The sequence below is a fragment of the Lepisosteus platostomus genome, chromosome 25 (genome assembly GCF_059453375.1).
Source record: "Lepisosteus platostomus isolate fLepPlt1 chromosome 25, fLepPlt1.hap1, whole genome shotgun sequence".
NCBI lineage: Eukaryota > Metazoa > Chordata > Actinopteri > Semionotiformes > Lepisosteidae > Lepisosteus > Lepisosteus platostomus.
Window position 1 is genome coordinate 8,492,253 of NC_142635.1, and position 21,900 is coordinate 8,514,152.

At 41.3% G+C, this 21,900-nt stretch overlaps 1 protein-coding gene across 2 annotated transcripts; it reads left to right on the top strand.

Annotated features, from left to right (window-relative positions):
• The first annotated feature begins 1,283 nt into the window (after window positions 1-1,283).
• On the top strand, window positions 1,284-20,758 carry LOC148641031 (sacsin-like). 2 transcript variants are annotated; one of them, XM_088619432.1, is made up of 8 exons: window positions 1,439-1,973; window positions 2,184-2,282; window positions 4,072-4,162; window positions 5,221-5,332; window positions 5,631-5,777; window positions 6,249-7,686; window positions 8,069-8,157; window positions 9,389-20,758. In XM_088619432.1, the coding sequence occupies exons 2-8, from the start codon at window positions 2,275-2,277 to the stop codon at window positions 20,245-20,247; spliced, it is 12,744 nt and encodes a 4,247-aa protein (XP_088475558.1). In that variant the 5' UTR covers window positions 1,439-1,973; window positions 2,184-2,274; the 3' UTR covers window positions 20,248-20,758. The 2 variants fall into 2 exon arrangements, with proteins under 2 accessions (XP_088475559.1, XP_088475558.1); XM_088619433.1 differs by lacking the exons at window positions 1,439-1,973; window positions 2,184-2,282; window positions 4,072-4,162; ... (1 more) ...; window positions 5,631-5,777; window positions 6,249-7,686 and adding an exon at window positions 1,284-1,416.
• The last annotated feature ends 1,142 nt before the right edge of the window (window positions 20,759-21,900 follow it).

Genomic DNA, 21,900 nt, shown 5'->3' on the forward strand with positions numbered 1-21,900 from the left:
TAAAATCGTGTTTATAGTTTGTGAAGAGTGTCACCTTTCTTGGGGCAGTTAGCAGTGCTGCTTTGCTGCTCCCTGGTACAGGGTTCAATTCTGTCCTGGAGATGTCTTTCTGTGTGAAGCCTGCATGTTTCCCTCTTGTGGCTGCACTGGAGTCAGGTGAGTTTGTTGCAGGACCCTTGGTTGAGAGACACTGCGAGCAGGCACAGGACTTCATTAAATTGGTGACAGGCCAGAGGTAGGACAGAGGAGGACTGAGAGACCCAGACAGACAACATTGTCAAAGCACTGGCCAGACACTGTCAGAGGTCAGGTCAGAGATCCTGGAAGAAGACCCACTACATTGATAGATGACCTCATCCCCTTACCCACCTTAGGTCATGCAGATTTAATATTTCTGGTAACACATCACTTACATCTTCCGTGCAGCAATACAATAAAATAACAAACATTGTTAGGCTGTGTAAATGAAAGAATTCAAATCTAGTGGTGTTACGGTATGTTTAAACTGCACAGTGCTCTAGTGCTACCCAACGTTTAATCATGTAAAAACACTTTACTCACGGGTGCAGGAGTTTCCCAACACAGCTCAGTCATGGAGCCAAGCTCAGGAAACAGCTCTACAACAGTCCCCACTTACCACCTGCGCGCTGCCTTCTCCCCAGCAGAGCCCACCCTGTCCCCCCGACTACTCTGGCGGTGCAGAAGAACCAGCATTTCATTGTGGCTGATCTGATTTCTCTGGGGTCAATGAGAACGAAAGGGACAAGTTTGGCAAGACCCCATCTTCACCTCTGTGCAGAAAATGGATATGTGAGAGTGCTGGAGGTAAACATGCATATTGGCATAAGACAGATGGAATCGTTCAGTTAAGAGGCTACAGGACGGCTTTTCTTTATTTAAAGAAAAAAAATCAAAGTATGCGTAGCACATACAGTACATGTGGGTCTACATAAGTTAGGCATCATTTTGTAATTCTACAAAGGTTTTTTAATATTGCACTGTGCAGTATATTGCCTGTATGTCCACGAAAGTATGTATTTCCAAATCAGTATTTTTTTTCCTTGACGGCACCCCCATGGTTTTATTTTTAAAGTAGCTTTTGTGAAGCAATATTGAATTTCTAAGTAAAAATGTGACATCAAAAATGAGAAAAGATCACACCAGAATCTGGTACACGTTGTATCCTGTACTGTATGTGAAGTGCCGCTGCGGTACTTCACTTCCTGGTTGTTCGCTGTGCGTCAATTAAGGAAACCTACAGTATACACGAGTCCTAACATGAGACGTTATCAGAAATTTTACAGACTACATTGTTTCAAGGGGAACAGGAATAACAAGACCAACATCATACAAATATGCAGCCCCTGCCTCCTAAAAGTGTTGTAAGTTAGACCTGCTCTTGAGGAATATTCGAGGGTAAAGGAGATTTTGTACGTTTTTATAAAATGTAACTTTTCGCAAAGCAGCGTCACACACGTGGTGTTATTACAGTATTTTAAATGTAAACGTTGCTGGTGGAAGGGGAATGATGAACTTGGACGCTCAATAACAAGTGCAATTCCCCACTTGAATATCTGTATTTTGGTTGAGGCCAACAAAGTTTCGTTTCCTCTTGACGTTTAAGTTTCGTTTCTCGAGCTCTTCTGCCCGTTATTCCTGTAGCTGGTTGCTGCAATTTAAATGCAACGTTTATACACTGAATTAAAATAGAGAATTAGGTCGTTTGGTTTGAAGTGGACGGAGTATTGTACAGCATGAATAAAAATACTCTTAAAACGGCAATAATTAATTGATTTAAGAAGCACACAGCGGCGAAAACGAAAGAAGGAAGATGGGCATTTCCTTGTTGTGACGTGGGAGTAGATTTGTCTTCGGATATAAAAACCAAATGCATCAACAACTCCGAACTCAGATTTGCACAGCACAACCCAGGACGATGTGAAGCAGCATCTTCAGAGCAGTGACGGCGAATAGTAAGTGATGGAGTGAAGAATATGTCCGGGTCATATTCACAATGAGGGATGCAGTCCTCATACTTTATTAGAAACAGAAAATGAAGTTAGTTTAAAGTTGTAATAAAAAATCTTAGTACTCAGATTAAAGACTGTTCCTTTAACATTACAATCAAGCACCGATGCACAGTATTTTTACTGTTAACGATTCATTTAACTGAATTTTTTTAGACTGTTCTTTAAGAGTGCTCCAGATCTCCCTTTGCTGGCGAAAAAGTTTAATTAAAAAGAGACGTCTGTTGTTCAAGATCTCCCGGCAGCGATGCCTCGGTAAGTCTGATTTAACTTATAAATTATAATAAGAATTGTATATGGTACAGGGGTGTAGCGTAGGAATTGATTTTTGGGTGGGACTGGAAAAGTGGGGTGACCGGGCTCTAACTGACCGTCCTGCCAGCACAGGGGCACCCCTCCAATTTACAATCCAATCCTCAAGCGGTATAATCAAACAGCAGAATTAGCGGAACCTTATATACAGTATACATACTGTCTCTTTCTCACACACACACAGGTTAAGCAACAATTACCTAGGCTGCCGAAGGTACTACGCCACGGCGGACGCACACACAAAACCAATCCGTGCCTACCTCTGCGGTGAGGTTTTGGTCTTCTAGACCAGACGCAGGCGTCGGGGTTTGGAACTGAATGTGGCGATAATCTCGTCACTGTCCAGAGAGTCGGCAGATTCCCGTTCAAATGACAGTTTGCAAAGGTCTCTCAGATGAGGACTTTGTCTTTAACTAAAGAAAAGCTGCAAGAGCTCATTTTCACTTGTTGCTTGTAACAGTTCGAAGTATTTCGTATGCCTGCTTTTAGACTGTCCAGTAGTTTTACGAGTTACTCTGAAGTTAATATTGTACTGCAAAACACAATGCAAAACGCAAGATTAAAATCCGTCCGAAATACTGTATTTAAAATACCATGCATGGTTTACCTTGCCTTTAAATATTCAGCGGACTTGAGTCTTAAGTACTGTAGGTGAACCGTGCAAATGTAACTAAAGCAATGGACATAAAAATGACCAGTATTAAGAAATATTCTGCCAGTCTATACTGCCTTCATTATTGCCTTTTGCTCTGCTTTATAAGATGTTTACAGAGAGGTTTCGAGGAATTCTGCAGTGCTCAGTGCGCTGTCTCCTTATTCAGCAGGCAGTAACCTTAAAGAGCTTCATACACAATAACCCTTTGATTTCTGTTCCTTTTCCATGTTCCTTCAGCTGCTCTGCAGATAGCTCATGTCCATATAATGAAAGAATAGAAATGATTGGTGGTTGTAGTGTTGTCTGCCAGGCACATTATCCAAGGCAACGTGCAGTTTAACAGGAATACAAGCTCAGTCACATGGCAGGTAGTACTGCTGCTTCCCACCTGCTGGGTCCTAATCTGTGTTCCAGCCCGGGGTGCCTTCTGTGTGGAGTTTGCATGTTCTGCCTGCGGTTGCATGTGTCCTCTCCAAGCCCTCCGGGTTCCTCCCACAGTCCAGACAGGTCAATAGGCATGTCTGAAGTGTCACCAGTATGTAAGGAAATGATGGGATGTGTCCTGTGTTGCACTGGGTTTCAGTGTGTGTTCAAATTGCAAGCACAATCACACACAAAAAGTAAAATATGTAATATCCCTTTGTATAATAATATATAATATTCCTCTAGCATCAAGAAGCTAGAGAAGGCTTACAAAGAATGACTCATCTTTAAGTGATGGAGCTTTTTACAAACAGGGTAACGTCTTTTTTTCTTTAGTGCCAAGCCACACACAATCCCAAAAATCATGTCAAGCAGGCTGATCTCAATCAGTTAACATTCAAGCACCGCCTACCGAAAAGGTAACAGGCAAAGGTATTTTTCAGAAAACACGAGCCGCTCTCATATTTCACCAGTGCTTTGTCAGCCTACAGGATCAACTCGTTTAGTTCCTTGTATACCAAAAGAAACAATGTACAGTAGGAATCAAGGCCTTTTCACATGTTACAGCTAATGTCAGGTGACTATTTAGGTCACGTGAAAGGTGAAATGAATTCTGCTGAAGGCTTTTCCCTGAAATCTTTGTCTTCTTAACAGAAAGAGGACGTTCAGGGCAAGAGCCCCTCCTTTTATTGAGTACCTGAAGGATGTCCTTCGCAGGTACCCAGATGGGGGACAGATCCTTAAGGTGAGGAGGGAGACAAAAGACTGATTTAATGCCAGAGGTGCCAGAATGGATAGGTGGTCGTTGACTCATCTTGCTTGTTCATTTGTTAGTATACTGTAAAGTGCCACTGCGGTGCTTCACAGTAGCTCACTGATCCAAAGCCTCACGACAAGAACTGCCTCCCGTCACTTATCACTGATAAAGGCACTGCCTCTTACTTGGTTTTCTCTTGTCTTCATGTATCTTTACATGTTAACCTCTCATATGTCCTACATACCAGGCTGAAATGACTTGGTTTCCTTAAATTAGAATATCATTTAGTACATTTCAGATGGAAACAACAGGTGCTTCTTTTCTTAGTAATAGGGACGTGTGTTTGACACAAACTGCCTAGTTCTGTTGATTAAGATGATTTGCTCTGAGCCAGGAAAGAGGAGAACTCCTACTGACTGCTACTTTACCAAGCAACACCTCTCCCCAAGTCCGCTCTGGAGCAGCAAACACTTTTGTCACTCAGCTTGTTCACCCAAGGCCTGGCAAATGACCTACCACAGTATCTGTGAAGCCCCTCAGTGCAGCATCCTTTGTTATTTCTTCTCAAGAAACCACATAGCTTGTAGCAAGTTCCTCTAGATTATATTTTAGATTTACGTAAGTACTTTACTACCAAGTGAGCAAGATGGGCCAACTGATCTTCCTAGTTGCAGCCTTCCTTATGTTCTTATACACAAACACCTCATTCTCTCAGTACCTGGAAGCTCTTTTCTGGTTACAGCCTACATGTTTCTAATTGTTTTCCCCCTTATACAATTTGGAAAGAAATATGTCATTTTTCTCATGGGAAATTTAAATAATTATACAGGGATTTTATATAATTCCTGCAAAACAATAATCTGTCCACGTTTAAGATGAAACATCACATCTACTTACTCAGTAGAAATGCTTAAAAATATATCTTCATATACATACTGTATGTCTAAAACTCATATCTGTGACCGCAAAGATACGTCTCCTTGTCAGAGCGTTTGCTAATTAAAATGCTGAATCATTTGGTTTTATTTATGTTTTTTTTTTAATAGGAGCTTATTCAAAATGCAGATGATGCAAAAGCCACAGAAGTCATTTTTGTGTATGACGAAAGGGATTACCCCTGCGAGAATCTTTGGGACAGCACACTTTGCAATTTCCAAGGTAGGAACAAAGTTCATTTTTAATAAATGCATATGATAGGCAGTAACAAATACACTGCACGCTCGCTGAAAGGCATTAAAATGCACCAAATGAGTATCAGAATCAATGGCATTTGTTGTGTTTTTAATGCCTCCCTTACTTACACACACGTATGTATCAATCTGACACTTACGTAGCGTAATTCTGCTTCAACATTAATAAAGATAATTATCTGATTTGGATGTGTCATATTTTCCCGGGAACACGGAACCCGGCTCTTACCCAGAAGAATCATGCAAGTAAGCTGTTTATCTTACAGGACCTGCACTACTGGCATATAACAATGCAGTGTTCACTGAGGAAGACTGGAGTGGAATAGTAGCCGCTGGCCAAAGTGTGAAGAAAGAAGACCCACATAAGATTGGGAGATTTGGGATTGGGTTCCACTCCATCTATCACATCACAGGTAAAATGTAATAAATTAGAAAGGAGTGTTTCCCGATGACTGGCAGAGAAGTTAAAATTTCTCAACTTCAATGTTTTCAATTTGGTGTGAAAGAGAGAGGAGAGACAGAATTTTGTGCAGGTAAAATTATAGGTAAGATGGTTAAAATGCGTGTAGATAAAGTAAAGAGTATGATCGAACACCAGATTGAATTCCGTTCTTCCACGACAGTAGTTTGAGTGTCCTATAACATGAACCTGAGCAAGTATACCTAACATAGTATGTAGTCGGGGAAGATTCTTCTGAAATTATCCTACAATGAATCACTTTTACTGACACATCTGTTCTTTAGTTGTCTCTTTTCTTCCAATGTCATTAAAAAATGCTATTTAATTTTTTATCCTTGGTACGCATGCTGGTTACCCCGAAGGATTTCAGTTTCTCGTTTTCCTCAGTATGTGAGGCTAACGGTATAATTTGTGGTTGTTTTAGATCTTCCCTGGATCTTCAGTGGCACCAATATTGGCGTTCTGGACCCACAGGAGGTCTATCTAGAGGAAGGAGGATGGTGGTCTTTGGAAGATGAACTAGACAGAAAACAGCTATGTGATTACCCAGATCAGTTTGAACCACTGAGGAAGGCCTTGGAAGAAATATCTAAGCAGACCTCCTGGGCTGCCCTTCTTCTTGGGGAGACCTTCAAGGGGACACTGTTCCGGTTTCCACTGAGGACTGAGGCTTCACAGATTTCTGACACCCTGTATGACCGGGAAAAGGTCTTTGATCTCTTCAAGTCATTCAAGGGAGATGCAGAGATGAGCCTCCTTTTTCTCAAAAATGTAGTCTCCATTTCCCTGATGCACATCAGCCCAGATGGCAAAGTTACAAACCACCTCAATGTCAAAGCTTCGCATGACAGAGAGGGTCAGGTGCGCATAAGAAGTGAAGAGCCCAGTCTCCTTTCAGAGGCAGAATCTTCCTGTGGATTAAAAGTCATATCGAGCCAGGACCTTAATTTAGAGGCAAACAGACGTGTGTGGCTTGTTTCCTCGTTTACGGCAAGGAATGAACAGAACAGCAGTCTGGACAGACTAGCTGAAAAATTAAAATATCGCCCCTGTATTGGGCTTGCTTTCCCTTTGACCGACACTGCTGAAAGACTTAAGGGCCGCTTGAGCTGTTTTCTGCCTCTTCCTGACAATGACACCAACTCTACCGGCCTGCCAGTCCATGTCAACGCTTGCTTCGGCCTCACGGACAACAGGCGTGAAATCAAATGGCTTGAGAAAGACCAGCAGCATGATGAAGCTGCCCAGTGGAATGAAATACTTGTCAACCAGCTCCTTCCTCCAGCATATTGCCAGACCATTCTCTGCGCCATTGACTTGGCAGTGACTGGAAACACACCCATGAAGTCAAGGTTGACCTACAATCTCTGGCCTGACATGGACAGTTTGGTCACTCAGGACCGCTGGCAGAAAATAGGGATAATGGTTACCAGACTGTTATCAGAATACAAAGTTCTTTTCTCGGCCAACAGCAGCACCGAGAGGCTTAGGCCAACAGAAGCTGTTTTTCCACTGTCCTGCGAAGATCACATTATAATGGGAGCTGTGGAACACCTTCTTCTTTCCCAACGGGAGCCGTTAGTCAGAGTCCCAGACCATGTCTATAACTCTCTGAAGTCTGTTTTACAGGGCCGGCTTACTCAGGGAACACCAGAGTTTCTGTGCAGACTTCTAGGATCTTGTGATCTAAGTCCTATACCTGGTGGACAAAGGATTTTACTCCTTGAATTTATTCTGAAGGGAAATTATCACCAAGGCCTGGAAGGCCTCCAACTCCTGCCTCTTAATGACGGATCTTTCACGAGATTTCTCCCCTCTGGTAGAGGTGAAAATGTTTTCATCGACAGCAAGGAGTTTCCACGGTAATTCGGAGATTAACTTTCAATTGTGTAATGTGATGTTGATAACTGGTATGGGTTTTATTTCAAAACTAGTATGAATGTATTTCATTATCTCCTCAGGTTTCCATCTGTCATCTGTCTGTGATAAGATCAGGATGTTAAGAAAACTTATTTTGCAGTAAAACCAAAAGTTTAAGGAAAGTTATAGAAGCTGTTATTACAGAAATGATTCTCAAAATCGTAACATACTAAGAGGCATCAATATTCCAATGTTGTTTTAATAGCCACCTGGTGTATCTTGGAACTCCAAATCTTTATATCATGTAGAATCTTTATTTCCATTCTTTTGAAAACGTTATTTGTGGTCAGAAGGTCAATAAAGGTTTTTGTCATATTCATACAGGACTCTGCTACCTGGACTGGATAAGAACTTTCTTCCTAAAAACCTGAGACCAGGTCTCAATGATTTGTTATGTCAGCTGGCTTCAAAAAGTAAGTTCCTCTTTCTTTACATTAAGTCTCTATTTTTCTGATAAGAAGTCTTTAAGCTTCCAAAGGGCCACAAGTAAGGAAAATGTGGCCCATAATGTAAACTGTACTTGCTCAAAAGTGATCCAGTGAGGTTTTGAATTTGAAAGGTGAATCCTTTTAAAGTAATTTATTTGTTATTGTCAATATGATCCATAGCACATACTCCTGCTGTTTTAGAAACAAGGCAAATAGCTCTAAACATGGTGACCACCCCTTAATGTGCCTACAATTAACATTTGATCTCCTGTCATTCCTGCTTATTTCATGATTAGTGCATGACCACCATGATTTCACAACTCAGAACTGCCTTTGTGGAACCATTGCATAAATTAAAACTAAGCAGATTACATCAACAACAAACACTGTTTCTGATCATTTTTATACCCATGGCTGGTTTTCAATAGCTTTCCAAAATGCATCCTCCTATGCAAAGCTTAAGAGTTTATAGTAATGCACTGCCATTTTTTTCTATAAAATTCAAACTACCTTCATCTTAGAAACAATAGTGTTGTTTGTCAAGTTTTATCACCCCTAGACACTCTTCAGACTCACAAAAACAGATTGAAAAGTACTTCATGTACTTCAATAACTGCCAGGTGGAAATCACTCCTTTAGTGTAGCTGCTCATTTTTAAAACCCAATTTACTGTAAACTAGGTCAGTATAATTCTACTCTCCCGTTCTTTTGCTCAGGTTTACTCACACAGTTTTTAACTTTAAGTTGAAAAGTGAAATGATCATTATCCTGATTTTTCTACTACCACTACCAAATAGGGAATATAGCCTACGTTCTAACTTACATGCGTGCTGATTGGCAGTAATACACCTTTAATTAATTTCAATAATACAGTAATACAGGTCACAAAAGCAAGCTCCACATACTCATTTTAACATATTTTGCATAGTTCTGGAAATGCGTTTCCTGTACATTTTAATAAACTGTCCCTTCCACACTTTCTCAATGACCACCATCCACCTGCAAATAGAGTGTTTTCTTCCTCTTGAAAGGATAATGATTCCAACTAATGTTCCAAATAATGTATTTAAGATCCCCCAGAGCAATAAAAAACAGAAAACCGTCCGGGTGCAGGAGGGCAAGAGCAGAGTACTCCTGTTTTAATTCTGTCAGTTTTATAGTAATGTAACAAGTGTTTGAAATACCTCGTATCACCGTACGTATTTTTTTATGACAGACATCTTCAACATCTATCATCTGAATGCCAAGGAGGTTATAAAATGCATGCGAGAGTCCCTTCCAAGGGACTGGACTGCTGGGTCTGACCACGTCATCTGGAACAAGAGAAATCCCTCACATCCTCCAGCTAAATGGCTTTCAAAGCTCTGGAATTTCATCACTAAACACTGTGGAGACCTCCAGCCCTTTGAAGGCCTGCCACTTATACCACTGGAACGCCTGTCAAATGCTGGGGACACTGTGAAACTGGTACGCCTGACGAGGTGCACAACCTTAGTTTTTCAGAGTCTAAATGATTATGTTCTGAAAGAGCAAATGGTTAAAATCATTGAGAAGCTCGGGGGCACCGTGATCAAACAGCTCAATGACTTTTTAGTCCATCAGCACCTGAATTCCTACGTCCTCTACCCCTCCGTAGGCAATTTGTTAAAAATCCTGTCCCACATTGGTGAAACGGATGTTAAAAAGAAACTTAACTGCCTGACGGTTGAAGAAAAAAACAAGCTCAGGTGCTTTCTTTCCAAAGCAACCCATCTGACAGAAAAAGAATCACAGTTCATTTCTGAGCTACCAATTTTTCAGAAAACGCCCTCCCTCACATCTTCTGGGCAAGGCTTTGTTGAAGCCAAATCTTTTGCCGCAATAAAATACGAAACCATTCCTAGGATTCCTGATGACCTAGTCTTGCCGGAGACGGTTCTCAAGTGTGTTGCGGAGTACGACCAGATACTTTTTGGGCTCCTCAAAGTCAGACTTCTGAGCTCAGCTGATGTGGCCCTGCAGATTGTGTCAGGCATTGAAAGAAAACACTATGTGGAATATCACAACATCGAAACAATGATGAAGTGGGTTTTGAAAAATTACGGCCTACTTTATAACCAAAGTAGCGTTCTCCAAAAAAAGTGCAAAACCCTGAGATTCTTGAACAAAGGGGGAACTTGGGTGGAGCCAGCAGCTCTATTTGATCCAGAAGAGGACATACTAAAAGAGCTGTTTAGCAAAGACCTTTTCCCTCAAAAGCCTTTTGCTGAGAAATCCATTCTGAAGACGCTGCGGATTTTAGGTTTGCGGTCTACGCTTGACAGCATCCTGCCGGAAGAATTCTTGGCAGTTGCCCAAGAATTGGAGAAAGAAAATAATACTCAAGCTTTCAGAAAATCTGAATTGCTAGTTAAAATTTGCAACGAGACAGACATTCTCTCCACATTTTCAGGAAGTCAGCTGAAAACCCTCCGCTCCGTACCCTGGGTGTGTGCAGAAAAATCAGCTGGCAAGAAACCGTGCAAATGGTACAAACCACAAGAGCTGAAGCATTCAAAACTGGGACATCTGGTTGAGTTAGTTATGCCACTTACTAACAAATTTAACCAAAAGGCATCTCAATATCTGGAAATCACTAAGCCACCTCCAGCAGAAAAAGTGATTGAAAACCTAAAAAAACTCGCTGAAACCTTTGAGCTGACAGACCCTGATGTAATTGAGACCAAAGTGAAAGCCATATACACTCATGTTCAGGAGAATCTCAGCGACTTCACAAGTCTCTTACAAGGCTGCCCAATTTGGAACGGAAGTGGATTTTCAAATCCCAAAGAAATTGTTCTGGACTATCCCAAAGAGCTAGATTTGAGCTACTGTATTCAGAAAGTTCCCGATGAGCTATCTAAAAAGTACAGTAGTTTGCTGATGAAGTGTGGCATCAAATCATCTTTGTCCCCAAAGGAAATAGTGGACTTACTTTCCGACCTGAAAAACAACATCGATTCTCACACTGTCAGTGCAGGCCCTGTGGAGCTCAAGTTTGCGATTTCAGTCCTTGAGTGGATGCGAACGTCACGTCAAGACTTCCGGCAGCTGGGATGTGAAAAAAATCTGCTGGTTCCAGTACACAACCACACAAAGGAAAACGGGTTCTGCTTACAGCCTTTATACAAAGCCCTGTTTCCTGACATTACGTCTGAAGCATTAGAAGACCTTTGTGAAGACGAAGGCGAGTATTATGTGGTCCACAAAGAAGTATCTCGCGCCACAGCTGACTATTTTAATGTCCCGTTTCTCAGCACAAGGGTGTTGAAGCCGGAATTTATAGGCATAGAACAGTATGGGCAAACTGAACCGATACCCCTCAGAATAAAGAACATTCTCAAAGAATACGACGAGGAAAGTGACCTCTTTAAAGAGCTCATTCAGAATGCCGAGGATGCTAAAGCCACAGTCTGCAGTTTTTTGGTAGACATGAGACAAAACAAAGAACTGGCAGAGAATCTCATCGATCCTGGCATGTCTTTCTGTCACGGCCCAGCCCTCTGGTCATACAACAATGAGGTATTTACAGAGGAAGACTTTGAAAATATAACAAGATTGGGATCAGCCTCCAAGGAAACTCAGGTTGAAAAGATTGGCAAGTTTGGATTGGGGTTTAATGCAGTATATCACATCACTGACATCCCCTCAATTTTGAGTGGAACAACTCTCATTATCTTTGACCCGAATGTCACACATCTGAAAAAGCACATTCAAAGCAAGTCTAACCCTGGTATCAAACTTGATCTTTCTAAACACAACCGTCTGCTTGCGAGATTTCCCGGTCAGTTTGAGCCATATCAGGACATATTTGGCTGCAACATAAGTGATCATCCTTTTCAATACAAGGGGACACTGATTAAACTGCCGTTCAGAACAGCAGCTGAGGCTCAGAGATCAGAGATAAGCACAAAAATCTACGACGAGGACAGAATATCGACTTTAGTCAGAACTTTCAGAGAAAACTGTGAACACATGCTTCTTTTTCTAAAGAGGGTGCAAAACGTGAGCATAAAAGTGCTATCCCCAACATCAAGCACAAAGAACCACAGTGAGACCTCTGCACTTCTCACCCTCACCAGCAGCAATGTCTGTGGCTTTGAGGTGTCTGGAGACATCCAGATGAGACAGCTGCAGCAGGCCTCTTTAAGGAGACTGGAAGAATTCAAAGTAAAATGCAGAGGCATTACAGATGTGAACATACTTGTTGTCAAGGAAATCACGCTGGACGATCCAAACGCCGTGAAAGTTTCACAGTACTGGCTGGTTTATTCCTGTTTTGGGACAGGCAGAGCTTTGAACATGGTGTGTGATCCCACACAGACGCAGCCCTTTGCCCTTCCTCTTGGTAGTGTTGCTGTTCCCCTGAGCAGAAGCCCAGAAAATGACAAGTGGAAACCCAACTCGGATGCTACTGTGGGTCAAGTATTCTGTTTTCTTCCTCTGGCTATTCATTCGGGACTCCCTGTTCACATAAATGGCTTCTTTTGTGTCACTTCAAACAGGAAGAACCTCTGGAATACTGGGATGAAAGGAGAATGGAACAGGGCCCTGCTGCAGGATACAGTTACAGCAGCTTATATAACCGTATTGCTGCAATTACAGAAGATGTCTCAGGGTCACAAGCTTGTGGACTATGACTATTTCTCATTCTGGCCCAACATGGACAAAGTTTTGGAGCCCTTCAGGGTCACTGCAGAAACATTCTACCAGGCTGTGGCAAAGGGCTTCTGCGGCAGACCTTTGAGACTTCTGAGTAATGGAGATCAGTGGTGCTCCATTGAAAACGCACGCTTCCTGGATCCTGAAATTGCAAGACACAAGAGCATCGGGAAAGGAGCTGCCGCAGAATTCTCCCACAGACTGCAGCAGCCGCTTCTGCCCATCCTTTTGCCAGAGTGGGTGAGGAAAGGATTTGCGGAAAGTGGATGCTCTGACATAATTGAGAAGCGTACCTATAACTGGAAACAGTTTTATAGTGAGGTAATATTTGGCAACCTTGAACGCATGGATGCGACAACAAGGAACAGTTTTGTTTTGCATGCAATTGATATGAGAAATCCAGACATTGATGATTTGCTAAAAACAACTGCCTGCATTCCAACAAGCAAAAGTGGAACTCTAGGACTGGAATTAATTGGTAACCTCATCCATCCCAAAGGAAAGGTTGCTAGCTTGTTTGAGAACGAAGAAGGTAGAATCCCTACTGGCTCACAGAAGGATTTTCTTCACCCAGACAGACTGGCAAGACTAGAAGCTCTTGGGATGGTCAAGGACCAAATCTCTGTATCTGAGCTAATACAGAGGGCAGAAACTATTCAATATTTGTGGCACCAGGATAAGGGTAAAGCGTGCAAGAGGATACAGAGCATCTTAACTTTCCTCAGCAATTTAAAAATTAATAATGCGGACCAAGAGAAAATTCAGAATATTGCCTTCCTTCCTGCAGTTCCTCCCTACTCTCCAGAAAACATTGTTGAAGAAAATGTGTGCCTCATGCCAGCCAAAATGGTGTACAAAACAAAACACAAATGGCTTGTCAATATGACTGAACCAATATTTGCAAAAAATCAGCTTGATTCGGATTTCAAACTGTCTTCAGAGGCCTCCAATGTTTTGGGGTTGAATAAAAAGCCACCAACTGAGAAGGTTTTGTCACAACTCAAAAAGACTTTCTTATTTCAGGACAGGATTCAGAAGACTGAAACTGAGCAGATTGCTAAAAAATGTTATAGTTACCTTTGTGAGTCTCTTAAATCACAAACAAACAATACCAAGAAAATTCTTGCAGCAAATCTGACATTTCCTTTTATTTACATTGATGGAAAATTTGTGAAGACAAATGAGGTAGCACACCTCATCCCATTTGATGCCACACCATATCTTTACAAGCTCCCTATTGAATACAAGGAATTTGATGAGCTCTGGAGCACTGTTGGTATAAAGGAGAATTTCCACTTCTCGGACTACTCCAGTATACTTCAGAGGCTGTCACAGAAGTACGGCAAAAGTGCTCTTCAGAAGCATGATTTTGAACTCTGTCTGAGAGTTATCAATACAGGCCTTGGAGGGCTTGTCGAAGAGTTGGATTTTGATTCCTATGATGTCCAGAGCCTCATGCTACCTGACCAAAAAAATGTCCTACAATCATCCGACAAGCTTCAGTTCAATGACTCAGCCTGGCTCAAGCTGGATGAGGATATAGTTCTTTGTCACAGTCGTATACCCCGTGAGATCGCTGTTAACCTTGGCATTCCCACCACAAAACACAAAGCACTGACTGGCTTAAGGGTGTGTCAGCTTTCACGCTGGGTAAAGTCATTTGGGGCACATGAAAAGCTAACCAAGAGACTTCAGAACATTATCAAGGAATACCCATCAAACAAAGACATATTAAAAGAATTAATCCAGAATGCCGATGATGCAAAGGCAACTGAAATTCATTTCATTTGGGACCAAAGGCAGCACCCTCTGGAGAAGATCTTTGGAGACGAGTGGGCTGAAGTGCAAGGGCCTTCTCTTTGTGTCTACAACAATAAAAAGTTTACAGAAGATGATGTGAAAGGAATCCAGGAACTGGGGGAAGGAGGAAAGGCCAAAAATGTGGAGAAAACTGGGAAATTCGGCTTGGGATTCAATTCTGTCTATCATCTAACTGATTGCCCATCTTTTATTTCTGGAGATAGTCGTTTGTGCGTCTTTGATCCTCACATCTCCTACTTGAAGATGGCTACAGAGAGAGATCCAGGAGGAGAATTTGCCATTAATAAGTCCTTCAAAAGCACATTTCCGGACGTGTACAACGCTTACCTCCCCTCTTTTTATGAGCTTGAGAAGGGTACCATGTTTCGGATTCCGCTACGAACTGAGGAAATGGCAAGGAATTCAGACATAAAAAAAGAGGCTGTAACTGAAGAAGACATGAGATGTCTGATTAAGACCTTGGAGGAAGACCCGGATGGGCTAATGCTGTTTTTAAACAACATAACAAAAATTACCTTTCAGACCCTTGACAGCACTACACAACAGCTGCAACCAGTTTTTTCTGTGGAAGTGAAAATGTCAGAAGACAATTTGAAAAAGAGGATAGATTTTCTGAATAAAGTGCAAGAGATTGCCGACCTTCAGACTGAAGTGACTGATATAAACCCCTTCCAGGTTTTTATGGAAGTGGAAATTCATTGCACTGGCAAGTGTCCGACAAAGTGGATACTAGCAAAACAAGTGGGATTTGAGGAGAAAGAGATTAAAGCTTCCGCGCAGCACATCTGTGAAAAACTGCGTCAAAAATTAATACCTCATGGAGCTATTGCTGCATCTGCAAATTCCCTCACAAAGGGGGTACTGTTCTGCTCTCTCCCTCTACCGGTTGAAACTGGACTCCCTGTGCATGTGAATGGGAGCTTTGCTGTCAATAGTAGCAGGAGGGATCTTTGGAAAGAAGATGGACAGAATGTAAAGACAGAATGGAATGAAAGCATAAAACTAAATCTCCTTGCGCCTTTATACAGCGATCTGCTATTGTACATAGCCAACCATTTATTTAATGACAAGGAACGCCCTCTGACATTCAGAAATGAGAAGCATTGTGAGGAGCAGCTCAAGCCATTGTTTTGCATCTTCCCCAAGGATTTTGACAGGATACAAAAAGACTGGTATGAAGTTGTGGCTAGAGTCTATCGGTCAATTCATGCAAAGAAATACAAAGTCATTCCCATATTTAGACAGGAAGAAAGAGTAGCAGGCCTTTATGGAGAGAAGTATATCTCGATTGACTGGTCTAGTGTTGGGAATGAAACAACCGATGAACCACACTTCATGACTGAAAAATACAGCTCAGATCTGATAGATGTATTGAAACAAATGAAGATGAAGTTTGTGTTACAAAGTGATGAGCTCACTGCAATATGGAATGAGTTTGTAAAAGCAGGTTCAAGGGTCACAGAACTGAATCCACAGTCTGTGAGGAAGTTTCTTATGGCTCATCCTCTGCTGAATCAGCAAGACAGACTTGCTCTTCCCTTAAACACATCTCCATTCAAAAACCAAAGGCAAATATGTACTCTTCTAGAGTACTGCCTTAGGGATATTACTGAAGAGAATGTGAAACACCTAGAGGGACTGCCACTTTTGTTAACACAAGATGACACTCTGAGACGGTTCCTGCTCGCAGAACCTAAATATCTTTCATTGTATCACAATTTGTTCCCAGGCATGGACCATTTATTTGCAAACATTAGTAACCATTTTGAAATGTCGGCACTAGAAAAAGCTGGATTTCTGAAAAAATTCACTGTTCAAGATTCTGTAAACTATATTAAGGCAAGATTGATACACTCCGTTTCTAACGATGACTGCAAAACCTGGCCAGTTTTAAAGCAAGAGGATGAAAAATGGATACACTTGCTTTGGAAGTTTTTTGGTGTCATGTTCCCCTGTTCCTATTCTACAGATGCAGCCAAAAAAGAAGAAATGTTTATGGAACTGAAATCTCTCTTTGGTGATCTTGCTATTTTGCCTGTGTTGAATACGAAGGAAAAATGTAACATTTTGGTGTCTCTTAATGCCCTGGAAAATGTGGTGCGTGATGAAGATATTGGGAAACTACTGATCAAACTTGGTTTTGCAAAATTCGACAGTATGATTTTACCACATGACATAATGTTTCATGTTATTAGGCCAAATGTGTTAAACACCACTGACTCTTCGACAACATTGAAAAAACTCAGTGAAAGCAAAGGCTTACAGTGGACTGAATTATCCGCACTCGAGCACGACAATCTGCTTGATTTTCTACTTAATGGACTACAGAATACCACTGACAGCCAAATGTACATGACAAGGTTAAAATCACTGCCAGTTTTTCAAACTATGCAGGGTTCACACAAGAGCATTGATAAGTTCAAAAAGGTCTACATTTTGAACTCTGTGACACATTTCCCAGATTTGTATGAGATTGACAGTGAGGTCATATTTCTAAAGAATACTTCATTTAACAACAAACTGTCTGAAAATTCAGACATAAAAGTTCTAACAGACCTGCAGTTTTTTAGTGTGGTAATTCTCCAAAAAATAGAGGAGCTATCTGAATCTCAGAAACTAAGCTCTATAAACTTGTTGTTGTGCATTATCCATCATTATCCTATAGAATACGACAAAAATAAATCCAAGATCATTACAGCTCTCAAGCCTGTGAAGTTCATCAGAGATGTGCATGGCAATCTTCGAGAAGCTTCTTTCTTCTATGATAAGAATGTCCATCTTTTCAAAACCATGAACTTGAATGAGAAATTTATTCCTCAAGAGTTTTTTAAGAATTTACAGCCTGGATATTTACTTCAACAGTTGCTTGGAGATCTTGGAATGCGGCAGACTCCATCCCAGGATGATATCCTCCACTTTGCGACTTTGATTGAACGCGATGCTAAGACAGGAGCTCAAGTGAAGGAGCTAAAGCCTAAAGTAGATGCTGTACTCAAGACTATTTTTCTTTTTCAGGAAGATTTAATCACTGCAGACTTTTGCGAAAAGCTCTCCACGATCAAGTTTGTCTACTCACTTGAAGTAAAAAGGGATCTGTGTGATTTGCATGCGCCATATGTCAGAAATAATCAACTCATTGCCCTGAAAGGATCGTTTGTTACACAGAAAGATGATGATGTAGAGCTGGTCTGGACAGCCATGCCTATACTGCCTTTCCAGCAAACGTCTGCGATACTGAAGAACACGGGAGCCTTGTACGTACCTCCACAGGACTTAGTCTTCCAAAATCTTAGGAATCTTGCTGGTTCAGAATGCAAAACAGAAGAACTTATTCAAACCAGAGCTAAAGTGATAGAAACAGCTTATCAGTTTCTCCAAAAATGCAGATTTGATCCTCGGTCTCTTTCAGACATTCCAATTATTCTGGTAGAAAACAACAGGCGTCTGGTGAAGCCAAACAAAGTGGTTATTTCACTAGTAAATGAAAATGATTTTAGGCCATATCTCTACCCAGTCTCACCACTGCTCGCTCCTTATAAGGACCTTTTCCAGAAGATGGGTGTTTCTGTTCAGGCTACAACATCACATTTTGCCAGGGTGCTGAGAGAAATCTTTGAGGACTCAAAGATGATGAACAGTTTGCAGCCACGCCAAATAAAAGCCTCAAAAAGGGCAGTTCAGCACTTTTTCAAAGGTTTAGAAAAAGATCACCACTTCCAGTCTACAGAAGGTCTCTACCTTCCAGCTATGGATGGCAAATTACACGAGTCAGGCAGCCTGTACTATAATGACTGTGTGAATTTTACATCCAGCAGTGATGTGTCATACTGGAAGGAAAAGTTCAAAATTATAATCAAACTCAAGGAGTGTCACCTTCAATGGGATATTTATCGGATCAGAAAATGTCTCAAGCTACTCCCAGAAGAAATGCGTCCTAAAATGCTTTCCGAGACAACCGAGGAAGCCCTTGCAAGATCAGCATTGAAACTTTGTCAGTTTGGTGAGCAATGTGAATTTAGACAGCATCTAGAAAATCTGCTGAAATCAACAAATTTCAGCGAAGGAGTGATATCTGCTTTGAAATGGCAGTATAAAGGTGATCTCCCTCAAGCCATTTCCAGGAATGGTCTGAAAGAGCTCTTCTCTGAAATTCAAATCACTTGCTGTGAGAAACTCGTAACAGGTCTGTTTTACAATTCCACCCTCCTGGAAAGGAGTACAAAGAAAAAGGAAGTCTACATCTCTAAACACAAGGATCAGTGTGATATTTTTGTGGAGCACCAAAATAACTGCCAGGGTAGGAGGATACTGAAGGTACCAAAGGCCCTTGCTCAAGAAATCAACGTCATGCTTCATGAGCTGCTGAATGATAAAACAATACCAATACTCATTGAGATGCTTTGCTGCGAAGATGCAGAAGATATTCCCAACGTTTTAATGGAAAATGACATACACATTTCCAGGAGTGAAACTGACACATTTAATCTGCCTAGTCCAGGAGAGGTCATTCCAGATGATTTTCTGAACTTTCTTGAAATGGACTTCCTCAGCACCTTTGAAATGGAAGATTTTGTTGGATACTTGGATTCTGATGGAGTATACCGATATGCAGTGATTGTTCAAAACTTAGGCATTCGAGAGGAAAGTGATGGGACAGTTGAGTGGTACATGATAGAAATAGGTGATAAAAAGGTCATCAAAGTCTCTAAAAATGATATTTATCAGTTTAAGAGGACCAAAGGCACCAGAAACAATTGCAAGGAACTCATGCTACTAACCCAAGCAGATGAAATGGGCAATATCCACGGTGGAAAGTTTTCACAGTCAATCGAAGATATCAAAAAAGAAATTGATGAGTGTTTTGAAAAGATAGCCAAGCTTCCTAAACAGGAACGAGAAAAAGCCATCCGTCGCCTTTACTTAAAATGGCACCCTGACAAGAACCCGGAAGACTTGGAGATTGCCACAGAAGTCTGCAAGTATATTCAGCAGCTGAAAGCAAATCGTAAGTCCTCCCAGAAAAGCACTGGGAGCACATATCACAGCTATGACTGGTATAGCTGGGATGCAGAAGCATCGAAACACAAAAAGGGAAAAACCAATTTCAATTTCAGATATCCGTCACATGAGTATGACTTCTTCAGTTTTCACAGCAGGTACCAGCCCAACCCAACCGAAGCTAGGAGGTGGCTGAAGCAAGCAGAACATGATCTTTCTTCCGCGGACAGAGACGCTGGCCAATCAAATACAGAGTGGGTCTTTTTTAAAGTACACCAAGCAGTGGAAAAGGCTCTGATAGCTGCACAATACAAAAGAGATGGAAGATACTCCAAGGGCCAAACCATATCTAGTATGGCTCAGAACGTTTCATTGTTTAGTGAAAGTCTCCGTGAGCTTTCAGATTTGGTGTACAGACTGACCGGGTTTGATGTGGATAACAAGAAAACACAATATCCCACCTACCACACAGCTCCCAATATTCCTAATGGGCAGTTCCCTCCAGAAAAGGAGCAGGAAGTGCTCTCCCTTGGCAGATCCGTACTTGACAAAATACAAGATTACATCTCTTCCTAAAATGCTTTCTGTATCCCAGAATGAGAATGTACAGATGCATACTTTTGTCTGAAAATGCAGTTTCACTGCAGGTTTGTACTTCTTGCTGCTCTTGTTTCTTGTTTTTTTTTTTACGTTTAAAATCGAGCTGCCTTTGAATCGGCCTACAGATAAAGACGACCAAGTCAAACTGAACTGTCAAAAAATGTTTGGATATTATTGGTATTGTGGTGTTTCCATTAGTATTGTGGCCACATTTTGTGAAAACAAAAGGTAAATGAGGAAGTTAAAGTTACAATAATCAAACTTAAGTTTTTTTAAGTGCTCTTAAACAGGTGTTTCCTTTTTGTCTCGGGACCATTACCAAATAAACCTTCCTCCTAAAAGGGGGCTTGAGCAAGTCTTATATATGTTTTGATTTATTTTCTGTTTTGTGCTGCATTCCTGAATTGAATTTCAATGTTACTGAAATGGTTATAACAGGCGTTTGTAAGTCCTATTTTTCCTTAATGAAATAAATCACTTAAAATGCTGTCTTTGAATGTCGTTATTTAACCAGTATTTTCCCAAAGTACTTCACAAAGACCCAGTGGCCAGCGTTTAAAATCCAGGAAAAGGGGGGTGACAGCAATCTGTGCTATTACTCTGTGCTGCAGGGCCATTTAGGAGGCTTTGAAGAAATTCTCACATCAAGAATACTGTAACTGATTGGGGTGCTGATCACTACAACCAGAGTCTGGACCACAGGGAAATGTATCTCCAGCCCCTTCTGATGAGCTTAGTGTACAACAAAGACAAAAAGGCTCTACAGTATATGGCTGGGGTATTAGTTATTGTGCAACCTCCTGAAATACCTATCTTTTCCATTAAAGAAAACAGATCATTCCCTGTTTCACCATGGGGGTATGTCAAAGTTTAGTTGTGTTGTCCTTTAATTTTTAAATCACCATTTATAGTGGCTGTACCAGAATCTTTCTCGGTTCTGCCCAAGTCTCAGATATACAGTAAACCTGGAAAAATATCTAGAATACCGGAGCTAGCACCACACTTCTCACTCATCTCACAGCACTGGATTTACTAAACTAATATTTTTGCACTCCTGAGAAACTCCCTTCCTTCTAGCTGTTTATCTCTTATTGTCCTGAGTAAACAGATCTAAGTCACTGAATGAAAATATCACTCTCAGACTCTCTTCTAGGGTCTTAGCAGCTGGGATAGAGATCTGCTCGTGTCATTCTTATTTTCTCACAATTTCAGTGAGTCAGGAAAATGCCAGCCCAATATTTCTGGTTCCAGAAGGAACGACATCACACCTATTTGGCAGGTCACAGTCCCAGCATGGTTTTTAATTCTACTCTACCAGGTCTAGACACTAAAGTCATCATATTACCCATGTCTAATTATGCAATAATGCAAATTCTTATTACTTGGCTCCCACATTGCGCAAACTGAAATCAAGTTTTTGGCCCTAACCCCATGTGGGAATTCACGAGTTCCCTAGCCTGAGGACAATAATTACCTTTACAACCCAACCCATGGCATCTAAAACCTCGTTTTTCAGGCTTGTTTTTGTAACTCACGTGACTTTTAAAGAACCCTTTTCTTATCTCCAGAGCTCCCCAAGGTCTTTAGGTCTCTGAGTCTGTGGTTGTTCCTCCGGTCTTCCATCTGCGC

Excerpts from the sequence above, each read along its gene's own strand:
- LOC148641031 (XM_088619432.1), top strand. Across the intron at positions 5,333-5,630 it reads CACACTTTGCAATTTCCAAG|GACCTGCACTACTGGCATAT; the intron begins GTAGGAACAAAG and ends TTTATCTTACAG. Across the intron at positions 5,778-6,248 it reads CTCCATCTATCACATCACAG|ATCTTCCCTGGATCTTCAGT; the intron begins GTAAAATGTAAT and ends TGGTTGTTTTAG.